Below are 21,683 nucleotides of genomic sequence, written 5' to 3' on the forward strand. Positions count from 1 at the left end.
GGTTTATGCACATGTGTGCACATGGAATGGGTTAACATGACCCCTGGAGGCAAACATACGGAAAAAATTGGTCATCCTAGACCCTACGGTTCTCAAGATATTCACAGAAAACTGTGTATACCTAAAAAGGACATAACACTAGGAGTGTATCACACTGACACACTCCTAGTGTTAATTTCGTCAGAGACAAGAGGAAATATGTTTGTCAACGACCTTTTTTTCATGACTAAAGACGAGACGATGACGAGACGCCATGCCATGCCACACTGACTAAGACCATCTTAAGATGCATTATTGTTGACGAAAAAAGACAAGACTAAAATGTTTTGCATAACATAAAAACTAAGATTAAATCTCTCTTCATTTTCGTCTACAAAATGAGAAGGCAGAATATCTAGCTGTTACATTTTCAAAATATTCTGAATGAGTTCATGCTCAACAGCTTTCCTGTAGGCGAGTCTACGTGCTGTTGCTGCAACCCTGTGGCTGCAACACAAAACTACATGGAACAAGAACACCGGAGATTTCCTAAGCTTTATGCCACAATGCTACATATCCAGAAGTTGAAGCTTCTCTCATACAAATTAACATCCCCCAGATTGTCCATACGAAAATGTTCAGCATGTAATGTCAACTATTTAACTGGTTACACTGATGATGCAAAGTTTGCTAGCAAGTAAGCTAATATGGAAAGTTCACTAGCAAGTTAGCTATGGCTAAGATCAGGGATGTCAAAGTCAAATACATTAGAGGGCCAAAAAAACAAATTTGCTACAAGCCGAGGGCCGGACTGGTTCAATGTTTATTAAAACGTATTAAAATGACTGCACGTAACCTATTGAACCAAGGCGTGTACTGTATTTTTTTAATGATTAAATGATTAATGACTGTGACTGAAGTCGCGGGCAAAGTTTGCACAGAAATGTACGATTTTTCCCATCCTCACCTTTGTCATTAAAACTTGTTTAAATTATCATATGATGCCTCCTTGCTGCTTTGTCGTCTACATCAGCCTTTCTCAAACTTCTTTGACCTGAGGCCCAGTCAAGGCATACTTTGGGGTCATAGGGCCCACCTACATGAACCCACCCCTCCTCCCACCCCCATTAAATTATCATAATGATATCACAATTATTATTATTTTTATACTATATTGCTATACATGCCCTTAAAACAGTCAATGTTTAAAGTGCTAAGATTGTTCACAAAAGTTTGTGAAAAACATGCACATCAGAGTACTGCTTTACTAATGTAAAATATAATTAGGCCTACAATAGTTTCATTGTTTTTGCATTGTTGCATGATGCTTGCATGAGAAATACTTCTCTAAACAACAGCAGTTATATGGGTGCTGTTGTTTTGGGATGTTTCCCTCATGCAAGCATCATACACTGATAGAATAATTTATATGCTAATTGCATGAATGCCTGAATGTAAGGATTCAGGAAACACAATACCAGCTTTTGTGAATGGTAAATGGCGGATCAGATCATGCGTAAATCACTGATCTGGAGATCTTTAACTATCTTTAACTAAGACTAATTAATAGCTTTTGGCTGACTTTAATACTTAATGCCAAACAGCGTTTTATATAGTCTGTGCTCTGTTTTTTATGGAAGTTGCATAAATCCACGTCGTTCTATTAAATGTCGTTTCATAATTAAATAGCCTTCCAATAGGTTGAAGCTTAGCTTTGCTACCAACGTGCACACGCATGCATTGAATAAACGCCCATACCCTTAGACTTAATTCTATGCCTCTATGTTTGATGACACCAAACAAGTATTTCCTACTAATTGCAGAAATGTTTGTTTTCTTTTTCTGTCCGCGGCTCCTTGACCAATTGCGCAGCAAATTATCAGACGATGGCCCCGGAATAATTTCACTCTGCAGACCATTGTCCACATTGTGGACCGCGGCCCATAGTTTGACAAATGGTGACCTGCATGCTGCCATATTAAGGCCTTTTTACGGTGTGTTTTAGCCGGGTTTTCGCGTGGAAGGCTCTGTAGAAATCTGGCACCCTATTCAACGAAGTTGAACTGAAAGAGCGTGCCGTTCACAGACACCAGAATGTTGTTCACAGTAACGTTCATCAGGCAGTAGTAGCCTAATACAGTACGTTCAGTTCACGTTCGCTCAAAATACATATGAACGAGTGACTTTCGTTCAATGAACGCGTTCGGGCACAACACTGGGGAGGGGGGTAGCTGAAAGTTGACATCTGCCCTGACTGAATACTGATGAATAATGAAGCCGAGGCCCACTTGCGGCGCCGCAGTGAGTGGGCTACCGTTGCATTGTGGGGAATGGAGTATTGAACACAAACACAGAACTTGTCCCTAATCTTATTGAAAATATCTTCTTGTTCAAGTCGTCACATGTGAATGTGTGTGTGTGTGTGTGTACCTGAGGATCCTTTCTCTCATCATGTCGTGTGTGAGTGTGTGTGTGTGTGTGAGTGTGAGTGAGTGTGAGAGTGTATGAGAGTGTGTGAGTGTGTGAGAGTGGGAGTGTGAGAGAGTGTGAGAGAGTGTGTGTGAGTGTGATTGTGTGTGAGTGAGTGTGATTGTGTGTGAGAGTGTGAGAGAGTGTAAGTGTGAGTGTGTGTGTTAGTGTAAGTGTGTGTGATTGTGTGTGTGTGTGTGTGTGTGTACCTGATTGTCCCTCATCTTGTCCAGGTGAGTGGCGTGGCCTGCATGTGTGTGTGTGTGTGTGTGTGTGTGTGTGTGTGTGTGTGTGTGTGTGTGTGTGTGTGTGTGTGTGTGTGTGTGTGTGTGTGTGTGTGTACCTGCGGAACTTGTCCCTCATCTTGTCCAGGTCGTCGCGTGTGCGTCCCATCTCGGCCTGCATGTAGTGGCGGCTGGCCTCCCACTCAGTCTCCATGGCCTCCATCTTGTGTGTGGTCTGGGTCAGCCGCCTCCGCAGGTCCTCATTCTGCTGCTGCAGGATCCTGTGGGGGGAGGAGAGAGCACACACCACTTACACACACACACACACACACACATCATACATACACACACACACACACACACACACACACACACACACACACACTCCTCATTCTGAAGCAAGAGACTCCTGTGTGTGTGTGTGACATAGCAGTGTTGCAGTGCCATTTAATATCCAGGCCACACACACACACACACTATACACTCCTCTGTTTGCATTGTCCCCAGTATCAGTGGTAGTGGCAGTGGTAGTGTAGTGGTTAAGGAGCTGTGGCCAGTATCAGTGGTAGTGGCAGTGGTAGTGTAGTGGTTAAGGAGCTGTGGCCGGTTGCACAAAGCACCTTAAGTTTTTTCCCTTAAGTATGACCCGTTAGACTTAATTTCTCCTCAGGTAAGGGATTTACTTAAGGGTGTTGCACAGAATACCTTAAAATGTTTCCTTAGTTAACTGCCTTTGCCGCGATGCCGTTAGTTAACCCACCGAACACAGTGCTTATATCTTATCATTCATCTTACCTTAATAATATTAGCGGAAATTATCCAGGTAGCAAGTAAAACATGTTATATACATGAACTGAACAATACTAGTTGGCAAGTTCGAAATGATCCTGACTGTCATCAGTGCACCAACGTTTTGCCTAGCGAACCGAACCGAAGCTCATAGGCTAACAAGACATCCACATGAATTGTTAACGTTAGCCTACGTAAACCAAACAATAACAATACGGCATGTTTCTGGGCTCGCGTGCAGTAGCCTGAAAGTTGTGGGTTCAATTCCCGGCTTCCATCATTGTGCCCTTGAGCAAGGCACTTAACCCCAAGTTGCTCCGGGGACAATGTGATCCCTTGTAATAGCTGACATATGTAAGTCACTTTGGTCAAGAAGTGTCTGCTAAATGTAATGTAATCAAAGGATGCTTTCTGCAAGACTTCTCAACCACCTGACTGCGCACACGCACGCGTACACACACACACGGCCTCCAGGACCTCTCAACCACCTGACACTGACTGCTCGCTTTCTGAGCCACATCTGCTCACTGCACTCACACTTTCTCTCTCTCACAGTGATGAGTCTAATGTGTGTGTGTGAGTGCTGTTGAGTCTAATGTGTGTAAGTGCTGCCGAGTCTAATGTGTGTGAGTGTGTGTGTGTGTGAGTGCTGAGTCTAATGTGTGAGTGAATTCCGCTAGAAAAAAATGGTGCCGGTCAAAGTGACCGGCAGAGGTTTTGTTTTCCGGACAATTTGATGATATGCCGAATGTCAAATATCCTATTATCGCTTCTTAATTAGTCAAGTTGAGGAAAACTGGAGACAGGCTATGTAGCTTAAAGAATGACATAGTCAGGCTGTATAGAATGCACCATGTTCATTAGCCTAACATATGTCTAACAAGATCTAGCTAGTATATTTTCATGGACAGCAAGAGTCCGCTTCGGTCGTTGTTTTAAAAAGGCTACGTTGTTTGTTGCTGCTACCCACGTTATCTCCAGTGGTGACTGTTTAACTTGCACAGATGTGCACACACAAGAATGAGCGCTCACACCACTACCCCTAATGCTATGCCTCTTTATTTGATAACACCACTACCCCTAATGCTATGCCTCTTTTATTTGATAACACCACTACCCCTAATGCTGTGCCTCTTTATTTGATAACACCACTACCCCTAATGCTATGCCTCTTTATTTGATAACACCACTACCCCTAATGCTGTGCCTCTTTATTTGATAACACCACTACCCCTAATGCTATGCCTCTTTATTTGATAACACCATAGACCCCCCAATGCTGTGCCTCTTTATTTGATAACACCACTACCCCCTTTGTGCCTATTTGATAACACCACTACCCCTTTATGCCTTCTTTATTTGATAACACCACTCCCCCTAATGCTATGCCTTTTATTTGATAACACCACTACCCCTAATGCTATTATAACAATAAATTAAGAAATGTTTCCTATTCAAGGAAATGTTTAGTTTTTTTTTTTCGTCCGCGGTTCAATGATACCAGTGCAAATTATCTCCCAGCAATCTCCTCATCGAGGAGGCCCTAACACTGCAGATCATAGACAGAGAAAGCATAGGCCTACTGTATGCTTTGGTTACAGAACAGTTGCATGTCCAGTGCACACGGAGAATGACAGTGTCTTGGAGCGGTCGCAACCCCGCAACTCCACTTCCAACGTCATGATTCCGACAGATAGGCCTACGCCCGACACTTCTGCTTTTTATCTGTTGGTGGTGGAGTTGACCGGACATCTGAGGCTTCAGACGTTACCAATTTATCATCATCCATCGCGTCTGGCCTCTGAAAAAACTTTTAAGGCTAGTCTGCCTGGGCCTGGCCATGTTTGAACCGCCTCACTCATTTGTTCGTTGTTTAACATGGGCGTTTTAAGCGTCGCTTCCTATTTGAAATGTTTCCCTTTTGAAATGCAGCATAGGCTATGCGTGTTGTTTAATAGCTTTCAAACGGTAGAGCCTGTACATTTAAAAACATAGCCAGAGGACGGATTGCTTTAATTTAGGCTCAAATTCAGATTGCGTTAGGGGGGCAGGATTATTAGCCAATTTCAATCGGACAATTTGACGGAGAGATTTTATTTTGTCGGACATTTCATTTTTTTTTCCGGCCAATGTCCGGTAATTACCGGACAACGCATCAGATTCACAGGACACTGTTGCTGCTATGCATATCAGAAATGCAGTATTTTCTAATTTTATATCAGTAGTTTATTTTCATATCATATAATACTGTATATCATTATATATCATTTATGTGCATATAAATTGTATGTCCTCTAGTGATCCAAATTATTGAAATTGCATTTAATAACACATTTATTTTTTATTTTTACACACACCCCAAAATTGAGGTTCGTTTCGAACCGTGGATCAAAAATCATGATTCAAACCGAATTGTGTATCGTTACAGCCCTATTATCTTCAGCTCTATATGTGGTCCAAAGCATTACATGTTAATGTGGGTGTGTGTGTGTGTGTGTGTGTGTGTGTGTGTGTGGTCCAAAGCATTACATGTTAATGTGGAGGGTGTGTGTGTGTGTGTGTGTGTGTGTGGTCCAAAGCCTTACATGTTAATGTGAATGTTCATCCTTCATTCTCTCTCTCAACAACTGCTCAATGCAACGGCAGGAAATCGGTGCTCTCTGAATTTGAATGAATGAAATGTTCGGACAGTCAACACAAAATGAGGAGTGATTACTGGCAGTGATGACTCATGGTGACTTATGGAATACCTCTTATCCAATCAGATATTAATATTCGGCCCAACTGTTGAATAAAACAGCACATTATACTGTCTGTATTTATTACCAAAGCGTTCATCTGCACACACACTTAAAATGGGGGGGGGATATGGGCCCCAAAACACACACGCATGCACACACACTTAAAATGGGGGGGATATGGGCCCCAAAACACACACTCAACCTTTATTTATTCTCGGAGGTTCATTGAGGGAAGTCCTCATTTTCAGTGGCACACACAAACACACGCTCACACGTCAGAAGTGTTCTGAGAGGCCATGGCTGAAAGAGAAGAGCAGCATCAATGATTCATGCTGGTAGCCAAAGCTCAGACTACACACACGGCCAGCCAATGCTCTGACTATAAATAGCCTCCTCCTCCTCTCTCTCAGGTGCCACCCCCTCTCTTCAGCCCAACTTTCTCTCTCTAAACCTCTCTCTCTCTCTCTCTCTCTCTCTCTCTAAACACTACATGCAAACAGACACACACACAAACACACTTTCTTTTGACAGAGAGAGAACTTGCGTCACAGAGGGGAGCTTTTATATCCTTTAACCTTGAAGCCTGTTATTATGAGCCACTTATTCTGTGTGTGTGGTACATGTTGTATGTATAAGACTAGTGTCAAGATACAATTGAATGGGGGTCCTCAGAAAAAAATCTCTCCCACAAGGGGACCCTGGTACCAAAACCAAATCGAAAACCCCAGTTCTATGCACATGCCCTATACCTAGCTCTGCTATTTTCGGCTAAAGCACTGGTAGTACTGTAGATGCAATAGTCTGGAAACACAAATATTTCTCCATACCCTTGTTTCTTTTTTCCATACTTATCCAGACCTGGAAATTACTAAAATCAAATTCCATACTTTTCCAGGTTTTCCATACTGCGTAGGAACCCTGTAGGAGGGAAAGAACTGCTTGAGTGTGAGTGTGAGTGTGTGAGTGTGTGTGTCAAAGTCAAAGTCAAAGTCAGCTTTATTGTCAATTTCTTCACATGTTCCAGACATACATGTGTGTGTGTGTGTGTGTGTGTGTGTATGCGTGCGTGTGTGCATGCGTGTGTTTGTGTGTGTGTGCATGCGTGCGCAAGTGTATGTGTGTATGTGTGTGTGTGTGTGTGTGTGTGTGTGTGTATGTGTGTGTGTGTATGTGTGTGTCTGTGCATGTATGCGTGCACGTGCGTCTATATGTGTGTGTATGCGTGCGTGTGTGCATGCGTGTGTGCATGCGTGTGTTTGTGTATGTGTGCATGCGTGCGCAAGTGTATGTGTGTATGTATGTGTGTGTGTGTGTGTGTGTGTGCATGTATGCGTGCACGTGCGTCTATATGTGTGTGCCTTTGTGCAGGCGTGCGTGTGTGTATGTGCACACAAGTGTCTGTATGTGTGCGTGTGTGTATGCGTGCAAATGCATCCATGTGTGTGCCTTTGTGCGTGCGTGCGTACACAAGTGTGTGTGGGTGTGCATGTGTGTCTGTGTGCGTGCGTGCATGCGTTTCTGTAGTCAGCATTCGTGGGGAGGAACTCAGGTGTTAATGCAGCAGCAGCAGTTCTGTTATCTGTAGATGACCTACTGATGCCTACCGCCAAGAGTACAACTACCGGTACTCTGCACGCATGCGCACACGCACACCTTGTTAGTAGACCAAGACCTTCAACTGTGCGGTTTTTTAGTACCCCAAGACCCTTAGCACCAAAGGTGCGCATGGCACCTTCACGGCCTCCCTCTTTCCACTCAGAAGGACCTCTTAAGCAGCAACAACCTCTTAGTTCATATTGTCAGCTGGCATATAGCAGCTGCAGTGGACAATTATTTGATGATGATGATGATGATGATGATGATTACTGTATTGTATGATATTCTCAGGGTCCCTGCAATATAAATGGTACTGACAGTAGTTTTGAGAACATGCCGGGACCCAGTAAGCCCATGACATTCTCTATTCCTGTATTGACAAGAAATAGAACACAAATGCATCGAGCTTATAGGGTAAACCAGTCCAATCTCCTACCCGTACCAATTCAACCTCAGATTTCCCCCATGGACCATTTTCCCCCCAACACTTACAGCAAAACTAGCACTCCTAAATATCAGATCTCTTTCAAACAAATCATTCTTAATTAATGATCTAATTTGCACACACAACCTTGATTTTTTACTTTTAACTGAGACATGGTTCGATCAAGCAAACAGTGCTGCTACTCTCATTGAATCAGCTCCACCAAATTTCAGCTTTTTGTGTGCTACCAGAGCAAATAAAATATGTGGGGGGATAGCCACAATTTTTAAGACGTCTTTTCAGTGCAATCAGTCGTCATTCGGTGACTTTACTTCATTTGAATATCTGTTTGAATATTACTGACAATTTACAGGCCTCCAAAACATTCAGCCCTAGGTGAACTGCTATCAGTCGTTTGCATGTTTGACTGTCTTATTATATCAGGGGATCTAAACTTGCATGTGGATAATCCTGAAAACAATTACGCCACACTAATCGATACTTTCTCCCTAACACAGCATGTACAGGGGCACACTACCCTCGACCTTGTCATCACAAAGGGTATCGATGTCTCTACAGCTGTTAAAGACCTGGCCTTATCTGATCATTTCTGCGTGTTCTTTGATGTGTCTATGTCCCCACACACTCAAAACACAGCTATGATGGTAAAAAGGAGAATCATAAATGATCAGACAAGTGCTCTCTTTGAGCAAGCACTTTCACTAAAGTCAAGTCAACTGTCAGACTCTGAAGACTTATTTGATCACTTTAATGCAAAAATGGCAAACATTATGGATGACATTGCTCCATTACAATTCAAGAAAGTTAAAGACAGACAGAAAGCACCATGGAGGCAAAATCCAGCAGTTAAAATTCTAAAAAGAGAGTGTAGGAAGACTGAACGAAAATGGCGTAAATACAAACTTCAGATCTACTATGAAATCCATAAAAAGATGCTCCGCACATATAACTCCGAAATATGCAAAGCAAGACGGTCCTTTTTTCTAACATTATCAATAGAAGTTCAAATAACACTCGTATTCTATTTTCAACTGTTGATAAATTAACAAATCCCCCCTCACAATTAGCGCCTGAACTTCTCTCAACTAATAAATGCAATGAGTTTTCATCTTTTTAAGGTAAAATTGACAAAATCAGACTCAACATATCTGCTCAATTACAAATTCAACAAGCTGAACTTCCAGCAACAAACAGAGGGAAACTAAACTTAATGTCAGAGTTCAGCTTGATAGACTACGAAACACTTAAAAAAACGGTACAGAATCTCAGCTCTTCCACATGTGTCTTAGACACTCTGCCTACCAATTTCTTCAAAACTGTTTTTCATCTCATAGCGGCGGATGTCCTTCAAATTGTAAATGTATCACTGCTGTCTGGCACTTTTCCTAAGTCACTGAAAACAGCTGTTGTAAAGCCACTTCTCAAGAAGAATAACCTGGATGCCTCCATGCTAAACAATTACAGGCCCATATCCAATCTACCTTTTATTGGCAAAATTATTGAAAAAGTAGTCTTTAATCAATTAACCACCTTCCTAACATCAAATGGGTATTTTGATTACTTTCAGTCTGGTTTTCGGGCAAATCACAGCACTGAAACAGCTCTCATTAAAGTTTCCAATGGCATACGCCTAAACACAGATTCAGGTTCTGGAGTTCTAGTGCTACTGGACCTTAGTGCAGCATTTGACACTGTTGATCACAATATTTTACTACACAGACTAGAACACTGGGTTGGATTTACAGGCATAGTTATCAACTGGCTGAAATCATATCTACAAGAAAGGAGCTTCTTTGTTGCCATCGGAAACTGTACCTCAACACCAACGTCCTTGACCTGTGGTGTTCCCCAGGGGTCGATCTTAGGGCCACTATTATTCAACCTCTATATGCTCCCTCTTGGACAAATCATCCAAAATAACTTGATTTCATATCATAGCTATGCAGATGACTTTACTTAGCTCTGTCACCAAACGACTATGGTCCTCTTGAATCTATGTGTCAGTGTATAGAACAAATCAACACCTGGATGTCTCAACATTTTCTTCAACTGAACAAAGAAAAAATGGAAGTAATTATATTTGGTAAAAAGGAGGAAAGACTTAGGGTTGCCACTCTCCTTGACACAAAAGGGTTGAAGGCAAAGGATACAGTTAAAAATCTTGGTGTATTAATTGACAGTGATCTAAATTTCAACAGCCACATGAAAGCAACAACTAAAACAGCTTTTTACCACCTCAAAAATATTGCCAGACTCAGAGGGCTGATGTCAAAATATGACTTAGAAAAACGCATTCATGCATTTATCTCCAGCAGGGTTGATTACTGCAATGGACTGTTCACAGGCCTTCCTAAAAAGACTATTAAACAGCTTCAGATGATACAAAATGCAGCAGCTATTTGCAGCAGCTAGTCCTTGTACTGGCTTTCAGTAAGTCACAGAATTGACTTTTGCTTGTTTTTTTTTTTCTGGCTTCCAGTAAGTCAGAATTGACTTTTGCTTTGCTCTATTGCTTGTTTATAAATTAGTAAATGGAGCAGGACCTAAATACCTGTCAGACATGCTTCAGCAGTACACACCTTCTCGTCCTCTCAGGTCCCAGGTGAAAAACCTGCTAGTAAAACCTACTGTTAGAACTAAAAATGGTGAAGCAGCTTTTAGCTGCTATGCGGCTCAGCTGTGGAATCAACTTTCGGATGACATCAAAAAGGCCCCAACTGTAGCCAGTTTTAAATCTAGATTTAAGACCAAACTGTTCTCAGATGCTTTCTGCTAACTGTGCCGAGTTACAAATTCTGAATCTGCCTTGATAATTATTCTACTTAATCTTTTATTACTTTTGTTTTACTACTTTTGCCTTTATTTTTTGCTTACTAATTATCCTTTATTTTTAAATTATTTTACCTTGTGTTTTATGTTTTCTTTTTATTATGATCTTTACCTTTTAACTATTCTTTGACTATATTGCCCTTCTATGCTTTTATTTGTTATTATTGTTTGGTTTTGTTTATGGAAAGCACATTGAATGACCTCTGTGTATGAAATGCGCTATATAAATAAACTTGACTTGACTTGACTTGACACACACACACACTCCAGGGTACAACTACTCCACAGACACAGACACACACACATACACACACACACACACACACACACACACAGACACACACACACACATATCCAGCTCAGGTCATCCAGAGTTCCCTCCGTGAGAGGAGGTTTAAAGGTTTTTCCACTGAAAATGGAGTGAGAATGCCTGCATCTATGAAAAAGGAAAACACTGTTTTGCATGTGTGAATGGGGCTCATTACTCTCCCCTTATGGTAGTATGCTTGTGTGCGTGTGTGTGTGTGTGTGTGTGTGTGTCTGTATTCCCACCTTCCCTCTTTGGACTAATTCTCATGGCATTACATTTCCACTTACAAGTCAGTCGTCTCCATGGTGACAGGCAGCACAGCACCATGGAGACTGCATGGAGTTGGACAAGGGGTGTGTGTGTGTGTGTGGTTTCTCTTTTTCACACACACACACACACACTCCACGAGCGTGCACGCACACACACACACACACACACACCCGGCCCTCCATATGTGCTCCTGCACCAGGCTGAAGGAGGACGCTCTGCTCTGCTGTGCTGCTGATAAACCTGCACTGGAGCTCAAGGACATTCACTGTGCCCTTCAGATGACCTTGGCAACGTCCTTACTGACCCCACATCCCAAGACAACACAACTGGTGCTATGTATAGATCTTAGATGTGTGTGTGTGTGTGTGTGTGTGTGTGTGTGTGTGTGCGCGTTGAGTGAGTGAGTGAGTGTGTGTGTGAGTGAGTGTGTGAATATAATGCCTTCTTGCCCCAGCGTGTGTATTCAGTGCTGAATATAATGCCTTCTTGCCCCAGCGTGTGTATTCAGTGCTGAATATAATGCCTTCTTGCCCCAGCGTGTGTATTCAGTGTGAATATAATGCCTTCTTGCCCCAGCGTGTGTATTCAGTGCTGAATATAATGCCTTCTTGCCCCAGCGTGTGTATTCAGTGTGAATATAATGCCTTCTTGCCCCAGCGTGTGTATTCAGTGTGAATATAATGCCTTCTTGCCCCGGCGTATGGCGTGCTGAATGAAGCCTGTTGGTTAGACCGCTGTGGCGTGAGGGATTCCCCAGCAGCACTCCTGTTCAAAATAAGCCAATCAGGCACCAAACTGCCCAGTAATGACCAATCACAGGCTTTCCTGGTGAGCTCCACTCCAGTAATGCCCAATCACAGGCTTTCCTGGTGAGCTCCACTCCTCGACTACTTCCTGAATCAGAGGGGCCTGGGGAGAAGTGGACTTTTTAGAATGTCAGAAATGACTCTCCAGTCGCCACACACGGTCAGAAATGACTCTCCACACACGCCAGTCGCCACACACACTCAGAAATGACTCTCCACACACACCACGGTCAGAAATGACTCTCCACACACGGTCAGAAATGACTATCCACACACACCACACGGTCAGAAATGACTCTCCACACACCACACACGGTCAGAAATGACTATCCACACACACCACACGGTCAGAAATGACTCTCCACACACCACACACGGTCAGAAATGACTATCCACACACACCACACGGTCAGAAATGACTCTCCACACACGCCAGTCGCCACACACACTCAGAAATGACTCTCCACACACACCACGGTCAGAAATGACTCTCCACACACCACACACCACACACGGTCAGAAATGACTCTCCACACACACCACGGTCAGAAATGACTATCCACACACACCACACGGGGTCAGAAATGACTCTCCACACACTCAACACACGGTCAGAAATGACTCTCCACACACTCAACACACGGTCAGAAATGACTCTCCACACGGTCAGTGTGCTAGAAAGACACGGCAGCAATGAAATGCAGATTTGACCCTCAAAGCAGAAGAGTCAAATGAAGCCGGACAGATCTCACACACATTCAGATCTCACACACATCCAGATCTCACACACATCCAGATCTCACACACATCCAGATCTCACACACATCCAGATCTCATCCAGATCTCACACACATCCAGATCTCACACACATCCAGATCTCACACACATCCAGATCTCATCCAGATTTCACACACATCCAGATCTCACACTCATTCAGATCTCACACACATCCAGATCTCACACACATCCAGATCTTACACACATCCAGATCTCACACACATCCAGATCTCACACACATCCAGATCTCACACACGCTCCAAATTGACTCTCCACACACACACCACACACGGTCAGAAATGACTCTCCACACACGGTCAGAAATGACTCCCCACACGGTCAGAAATGACTCCCCACACGGTCAGTGTGCTAGAAAGACATGGCAGCAATGAAATGCAGATTTGACCCTCAAAGCAGAAGAGTCAAATGAAGCCGGACAGATCTCACACACATCCAGATCTCACACACATCCAGATCTCACACACATCCAGATCACATCCAGATCTCACACACATCCAGATCACATCCAGATCTCACACACATCCATATCTCATCCAGATCTCACACACATCCAGATCTCACACACATCCAGATCTCATCCAGATCTCACACACATCCAGATCACATCCAGATCTCACACACATCCATATCTCATCCAGATCTCACACACATCCAGATCTCAAACTAATCCAGATCTCATCCAGATCTCACACAATCCAGATCTCACACACATCCAGATCTCACACTCATCCAGATCTCACACTCATCCAGATCTCACACTCATCCAGATCTCACACACATCCAGATCTCACCCTCATCCAGATCTCACACACATCCAGATCTCATCCAGATCTCACCCTCATCCAGATCTCACCCTCATCCAGATCTCACACTCATCCAGATCTCACACACATCCAGATCTCACACTCATCCAGATCTCACACACATCCAGATCTCACCTCATCCAGATCTCACACATCCAGATCTCACCCTCATCCAGATCTCACACACATCCAGCTCTCACACACATCCAGATCTCATCCAGATCTCACACACATCCAGATCTCATCCAGATCCAGCTCACACACACATCCAGATCTCATCCAGATCTCACACTCATCCAGATCTCACACACATCCAGATCTCACACACATCCAGATCTCATCCATATCTCACACACATCCAGATCTCACACTCATCCAGATTTCACCGACATTCGGATTTCAAACTCATTCAGATTTCAAACTCATTCGGATTTCACACACATCCAGATCTCACACACATTCGGATTTCACACGCAGCCACATCAGAGCCACATCCGAGCCAGATCAGAGCCACATCCTAGCCAGATTAGAGCCAGGCCTGGTATAAATCAGCGCTTGAGTCAGCTACTTCCTGATGAGGTATCTGTCAAGCAGCGAGCCATTACGATCTCGTTGAACAACGAATGATGTTCAAGAGTTTTTATTCTCATTTATAAGTCCTCAGAAATCTAATTACCCACAATCCATTGTTTGCAGGCCATCACAACACTCTGCTAATGGTGCCCTCATCTCACTCCCCAGCACAGCCAGCATCACCACGGACCTGCTGACCGGCACAGGCAGCATCACCTGCTGACCAGCACAGGCAGCATCACCTGCTTGACCAGCACAGGAAGCATCACCTGCTGACCAGCACAGGCAGCATCACCTGCTTGACCAGCACAGGAAGCATCACCTGCTGACCAACTCAATCCCCAGCACAGGAAGCAATACCTGCTGACCAGCACAGGCAGCATCACCTGCTGACCAACTCAATCCTCAGCACAGGAAGCATCACCTGCTGACCAGCACAGGAAGCATCACCTGCTGACCAGCACAGGCAGCATCACCTGCTGACCAACTCAATCCTCAGCACAGGAAGCATCACCTGCTGACCAACTCAATCCTCAGCACAGGAAGCATCACCTGCTGACCAAACTCAATCCCCAGCACAGGAAGCATCACCTGCTGACCAACACAGGCAGCATCACCTGCTGACCAGCACAAGCAGCATCACCTGCTGACCAACTCAATCCTCAGCACAGGAAGCATCACCTGCTGACCAAACTCAATCCCCAGCACAGGAAGCATCACCTGCTGACCAACACAGGCAGCATCACCACGGACCTGTTGACCAACACAAAGCACGAAGGGCCGACTAACACAACCGTGAGTGCGTGAGTGTCTGTGCGTGCGCGTGCGTGCTAGGCTGAATCACTCAAGGCTGAATGGCGTTAATAGATACAGCAGCATCTGCATGTCCAATAAGCAGACTGAATGTGCTGAAGTATAATTAAATGAACTCTGTTGATGCTGTGGAAATAAATCGTGGTAATAGTCTTGTTTAGACACACACACACACAGGCACACACACACAGACACACAGGCACACACACACACAGACACACACACAGATTAAGTGTTTGCTTGGTCTGTGAGGAAGAAGAGTTTGTTTGAGGAAGAGGACGAACCCCTACTCCAGAGGCATGCACTGTGATGTCAGCCAATCACATGACTCTGTGACTCCAGAAATACGGCATCTAGGCCAATCAATGCCCAGCACGAGTGACCACACCTACTGCTCACAGTCAGACTGTCCACGCGCTCGGGTCTTTAAAGCTATAGAGCTGATTACCGATTACTGACACATGCCATCAATATCATTTACACAAGACACGACACGCGACGACGCGACGCGACATTATCACGACATCATTACGCATCGCGATTATCAATATCATCGAAAGATGTTATTGTCGACACGTTAGCCACACACACACACACACACACTGAAATGTGCCTACGACAGTACAAACACGCATTACGGAAATGTGTGAGAGAATGTCTGCTCTTCCTTCACCGCTTCTTCCACGCCAATCTATAACATGTATGTGTGTGTATGCATGTACGTGTGTGTGCATGTGTGTGTAAAGCGGTGTGTGCATGTGTGTGTGTGCATGTGTGTGTGTGCATGTGTGTGTGTGTGTGCATGCGTATGTGTGTGTGTGTGTGTGTGTGTGTGTGTGTGTGTGTGTGTGTGTGTAAAAGTAATGTGTGTGTGTGTGTGTGTGTGTGCATGTGTGCATGTGCATGTGTGTGTGTGTGCATGTGTGTGCATGTGTGTGTGTATGTGTGTGTGTGTGTGTGTGTGTGTATGTGCGCGCGCATCATTAGAGCTAGATTTGTGTTCCTGCTGAGATGAGACTTAGGGTCCGCCCGGAGTACGCTTTTAGGTTAAACGCAGAGGTTTTGTTTGCCTTGGCCGAGCCAAACGAATCCTGTAAACGCACTGCCCGAAACCGCACTTTTCTGAAACCTGGTCCCAGAGTGGAGAAATCTGGAAACCGTGAGTCTGCTTGAATTGCTTTTAGACAGTTTAAATCAAGACATCCTGCTTATGACGATGATGTCATTGCCACACCTCAGCTGCCCTGGACTTGCACTTATAGTATTGCCTAACAATACTAGTTTTCATACATGACATTACCTACGATTACAATTCGTAAGATAAATATCACAACTGAAAGTTTAGCTTATAGCTTTGGTGACTTGGTGGACTGAACACTGTTTTTCCGGTGTTTTTAATGCATTCTAGCTACTGTCAGTGACGCGAGAGAACTTAAGTTAGTAGGAAAGTGCGGTGTAAGTTTAGGCTACATTAATTTGTGCGTAGTGCCAGTGTCATTCATTTATTTTTACATGTCTTACAACATATATACATGCATTCAGTCGAGTGAAATCAGATATAAGCATACAAAGACGCTTAGAACTCACGCCGCAGTTGATGAACCAAAGAAAGTAAAGGTGATTAGTAGGCCTACCTCGTTAGCCAAATAAAGGACGGACTGCACCCTTCACAAACCGTAAAATAAAGTTTATTAGTTTTACAGTTGACTACAGTTGACAGTTCACCATCAGTCCACACAAACAATTCTGGTTTCCTTACACTAGCCATTTTGTCATAGCCTATTCTGTCTGTTTGTAAAGCACAAACTTTGGTCAATTTCTGTAAAGAAACAGTGCCACCTATAGGCCTGGGATATGAAGTAACGTGTTGAGTCGTGTTGAGATGGATCCGTTTGAGCATAAATATTCTTGATGCGGTTCCAGGGAAGACGGAGGAAAAAAAGATCGGTTTGGTACGTGTGGACTAGGCCCTAAACCCCCCAGCTGCCATCAGCAGGCTCACACAGACCACCCAGGAAGCAGCCTCCATGTGTATGTGTGTGTGTGTGTGTGTGTGTGTGTGTGTGTGTGTGTGTGTGTGTGTGTGGGAGGTGTGTGTGTGGGGGGAGGTGTGTGTGTGTGTGTGTGTGTGTGTGTGTGTGTGTGTGTGTGGGAGGTGGGTGTGTGTGTGTGTGTGTGTGTGTATGTGTGTGTGGGGGGTGGGTGTGTGTGTGTGTGTGGGGGGTGGGTGTGTGTGTGGGGGGTGTGTGTGTGTGTGTGTGTGTGTGGGAGGTGGGTGTGTGTGTGTGTGTGGGTATGGGTGTGTGGGGGGAGGGTGGGTGTGTGTGTGTGTGGGGAGGGTGGGTGTGTGTGTATGTGTGGGGAGGGTGTGTGTGTGTGTGGGAGGTGTGTGTGTGTGTGTGTGTGTGTGGCACAGCATGACAGAACCCCAACTGTCGTCTGATTTGTATGACGCGTAACAGACAGGACTGGCCTCGTACACACTAATCTATAACACACTTACACATTGATTTATACACACACTGGACCGGCCTCTTACACACTGATATATACACAAACTGGACTGGCCTCTTACACACTGATATATAACATACACACTTACTAGGGCTAAAAGATTTATTGCATTTGCGATAATATCGCGATATCATGAAATGCGATTTTCTAACCACAAAGGCTGCGATTACGCTTCACGTCACCAAAGCACCAGCTCTTCACACCGACCGCTGAAGAAGCAAAAAACGTAAACAAGAGGAGCAGCTAACAGGGTCCAGAAAGGTCTGATCAGTAGAGCTACTTTGGTCAAAAATAAACCTCTTCATTACCTTTTGCCCGAACCTGCCATGTCCCTGGTTCTAGTTCATAATTCCCCTGTGCTGCTACTCTGGCTGGTAACTTCGTTCACTTGTCCAGCTGATGATTAAAACTCCACGACTGTTTAGGCTGCACAGCAGCCATTCACCTGTGCACTGGGGACACTCTGCTAATGGTGCCCTCATCTCACTCCCCAGCACAGCCAGCATCACCACGAACCTGCTGACCAGCACAGGCAGCATCACCTGCTGACCAGCACAGGCAGCATCAGCACGGACCTGCTGACCAGCACAGCCAGCATCACCACGGACCTGCTGACCAGCACAGGCAGCATCACCACGGACCTGAAGTTTACTGGAGTACAGTGACAGTGGGGGCATTTGCCATATCTAAGGGGGTTGGCGGTGCAAACATTTCATCTCACAGGTAATGAATGAATGCATAATGTTATCCGCGAGTAGTTGACACAGATAACAACCAAAAACCCAGCTTTTCTAACATTAGCTTATCAGCTAAGGCTCTTAGGCTACATACATGCTGCTAACTGCTGATAACTTTGCCTGTTTAAGGAGTTTTGTCTACGCGATTGGCTTTGTTGTGATATGAACAAACTAGTTAATTTGCATGCATGCGTATTGCTCTGCAGTGTTGATGATGCTGACCTTTAGTTAACACCGAGCGGAACGGTCATTCGGCCGCATTTATTTGCTCTACAACAATCTGCAGTAGTTTGTTCCGATTCACGTGCAAGTAGCCTACAGAGGAGAGGAGCGGGTCTGTGTGTGTGTGTGTGTGTGTGTGTGTGTGTGTGTGGGGAGGGGAATATGGGGAGGGGAGGGGTAGATGATGGGCTCAAAACTCCTCCTTCCCCTCCCATCTTAGCCAACACACAGAGAGAGAACACGCCACCACCAAACATGACAGACTCGGCCACGACACACACACACACACACACACACACACACACACTATACACACACACATACACACACAGGGCTTGGGCATCCTAGGCAAATACAATATCACACAATTCATAACAGTGACAGCACACACATAAAAAAGGATGAACTTACTTGATCCTGTCAGAGTCTGATAAGGACTCCTACAAAATGAAGAGAGAGAGAGAGAGAGAGAGAGAGAGAGAGAACAAACATGGCGTTAGTTTGGAGTACTGTGTTTATTTTCAGACACTGAGGGCCACCAGATGTTAGCAGAACTGACAGTCATCATATTGCAAACACACACACACACACACACACACACACACACACACACACACACACACACACAGAGTGTCTGTCCCACATTGATGCCTTCACACCCAGCAAGCCAACGCACACACACACACGCACGCACGCACACAAATAATGTACTACCATCACACACCACGAAACACACATAATCATTTAGAAGTATGATCACTTTAGAGACTACTTTGTGAGTCACTGGACAACAGGGATCTTTGATTCTGTTCAAACAAAACAGTTTAGTCATGCCGAGAAAGAGGAAGGGTGTGGGGCAGCTGCAAGAAAAGGTGTTAAACGGCAGGCATGCGTGTGTGTGTGTGTGTGTGTGTGTGTGTGTGTGTATGTATGTTAAACGGCAGGCATGCATTCATGGGACACCTGGTGTTTGTGAATGTCTCTGAACGCAACGTGATGGCGCAAGAAAGGTTATGCACTGATTTGCAGCCGGGCGCTTCCATCATGTTTATTGGCCGAACATAATATGCCAAGGCCATGCATGAAATCACTGTGACAGTTCTACCGCCAGGTTAACGGGTAGGCCTCCATCACGCGATGACTGGGTGCACACCAGCTCCAACATACATTTAGCGTGTGTGTGTGTGTGTGTGTGTGTGTAAACCCATAAATCAGCAGAGAAAGGCATCATGTCTATGTAACTATAGTAACTATTCTAGGCATCATGTCCATGTAACTATAGTAACTATTCTAGGCATCATGTCCATGTAACTATAGTAACTATTCTAGGCATCATGTCCATGTCAGAACACTGCTGTGGTGGTGTCAGTGACGACACTACGACAGCTGAGTGCTTCATCAGTGGATTTTCCACTGAGCGTAAGCGTTCTCTTCCTCTCTTCTCTTCTCCTCTATTCTGTCTCTTCCTCTCTTCTCTTCTCCTCTATTCTGTCTCTTCCTCTCTTCTCTTCTCCTCTATTCTGTCTCTCCTCTCTTCTCTTCTCCTCTTCTCCTCTATTCTGTCTCTTCCTCTCTTCTCTTCTCCTCCTCTATTCTGTGTCTTCCTCTCTTCTCTTCTCCTCCTCTATTCTGTCTCTTCCTCTCTTCTCTTCTCCTCCTCTATTCTGTGTCTTCCTCTCTTCTCTTCTCCTCCTCTATTCTGTCTCTTCCTCTCTTCTCTTCTCCTCCTCTATTCTGTGTCTTCCTCTCTTCTCTTCTCCTCTATTCTGTCTCTCCTCTCTTCTCTTCTCCCCTCCTTCTCTATATGGGCATCCCAGCTCCTCTCCTCCTTATCTCTTCTCATCCTCCTCCACTCCTCCTCTCCTCCACTCCTCCTCTCCTCCTCCTCTACTGCTAGCGTAGCTCAGCTCAGCTCTGCTCAATCAGCCACTCACTACAGCTAGCGTAGCTCTGTTAGCTCAGGCACTAGTGAATCTCATGTACAGCTAAATAATCCTACCTCAGAGGTTTCTGAGCAAAGCTTTTAGACCGGTTCCATAAGGACATCAAACCACAGAACCCCTGAGGGTTCTACACTGCAGCATTCTTTAAAGTACTATAGAGTCATAACAGAGCCTCCCTCATCATGAAGGATGACACTCATCCTGCACACACACTGTTTGCCCTCCTCCCATCAGGCAAGAGGCTACACAACATCGAGGCAAAGACAACCAGACTGAGGTTAAGCTTCTTCCTATCTGCTGTTAGACTGACACATGCATCACCTCTGCTCTGATCTGACCATAGACTGCTCTCACCAGACTGCACTTTAGGCAACTTAATCATGGACTTTGAGCACCCTGAACACTGCGGTCATTCACTGCACATACTGTTAGCACTGCTCTGCTCTGGCTACCTGTTAGCACTGCTCTGCCCTGGCTACCTGGTTAGCACTGCTCTGCCCTGGCTACCTGTTAGCACTGCTCTGCCCTGGCTACCTGGTTAGCACTGCTCTGCTACCTGGTTAGCACTGCTCTGCCCTGGCTACCTGGTTAGCACTGCTCTGCCCTGGCTACCTGGTTAGCTCTGCTCTGGCTGAGGGGAGCTATGCTAGCTGGTAAGGTAGCCCAGAGTGGAACTCCTCACAGCCTCCCTGTCCCTGCTCACAGTGGCCATCTCCACCATCTGCACCTGCTAATGTCACTGCTATTTGCATGAGCCCCACACGGCACAGGGGAGCAGGTAGCTATTTGCATGAGCCCCACACGACAGGGGAGCAGGTAGCT

The 21,683-nt window shown here is 44.9% G+C and overlaps 1 protein-coding gene across 1 annotated transcript in view; it reads right to left on the bottom strand.

The window, feature by feature from the left end:
* Positions 1-21,683, bottom strand: part of tjap1 (tight junction associated protein 1 (peripheral)) — a 104,762-nt gene that overhangs the window by 33,532 nt on the left and 49,547 nt on the right. Inside the window, 2 exon segments of the mRNA XM_048269685.1 lie at positions 2,792-2,953; positions 19,330-19,358. Of these exon segments, the coding sequence (XP_048125642.1) occupies positions 2,792-2,953; positions 19,330-19,358 (191 nt within the window).

This window comes from Alosa alosa, chromosome 18 (genome assembly GCF_017589495.1).
Source record: "Alosa alosa isolate M-15738 ecotype Scorff River chromosome 18, AALO_Geno_1.1, whole genome shotgun sequence".
In the NCBI taxonomy this organism is placed as follows: domain Eukaryota; kingdom Metazoa; phylum Chordata; class Actinopteri; order Clupeiformes; family Clupeidae; genus Alosa; species Alosa alosa.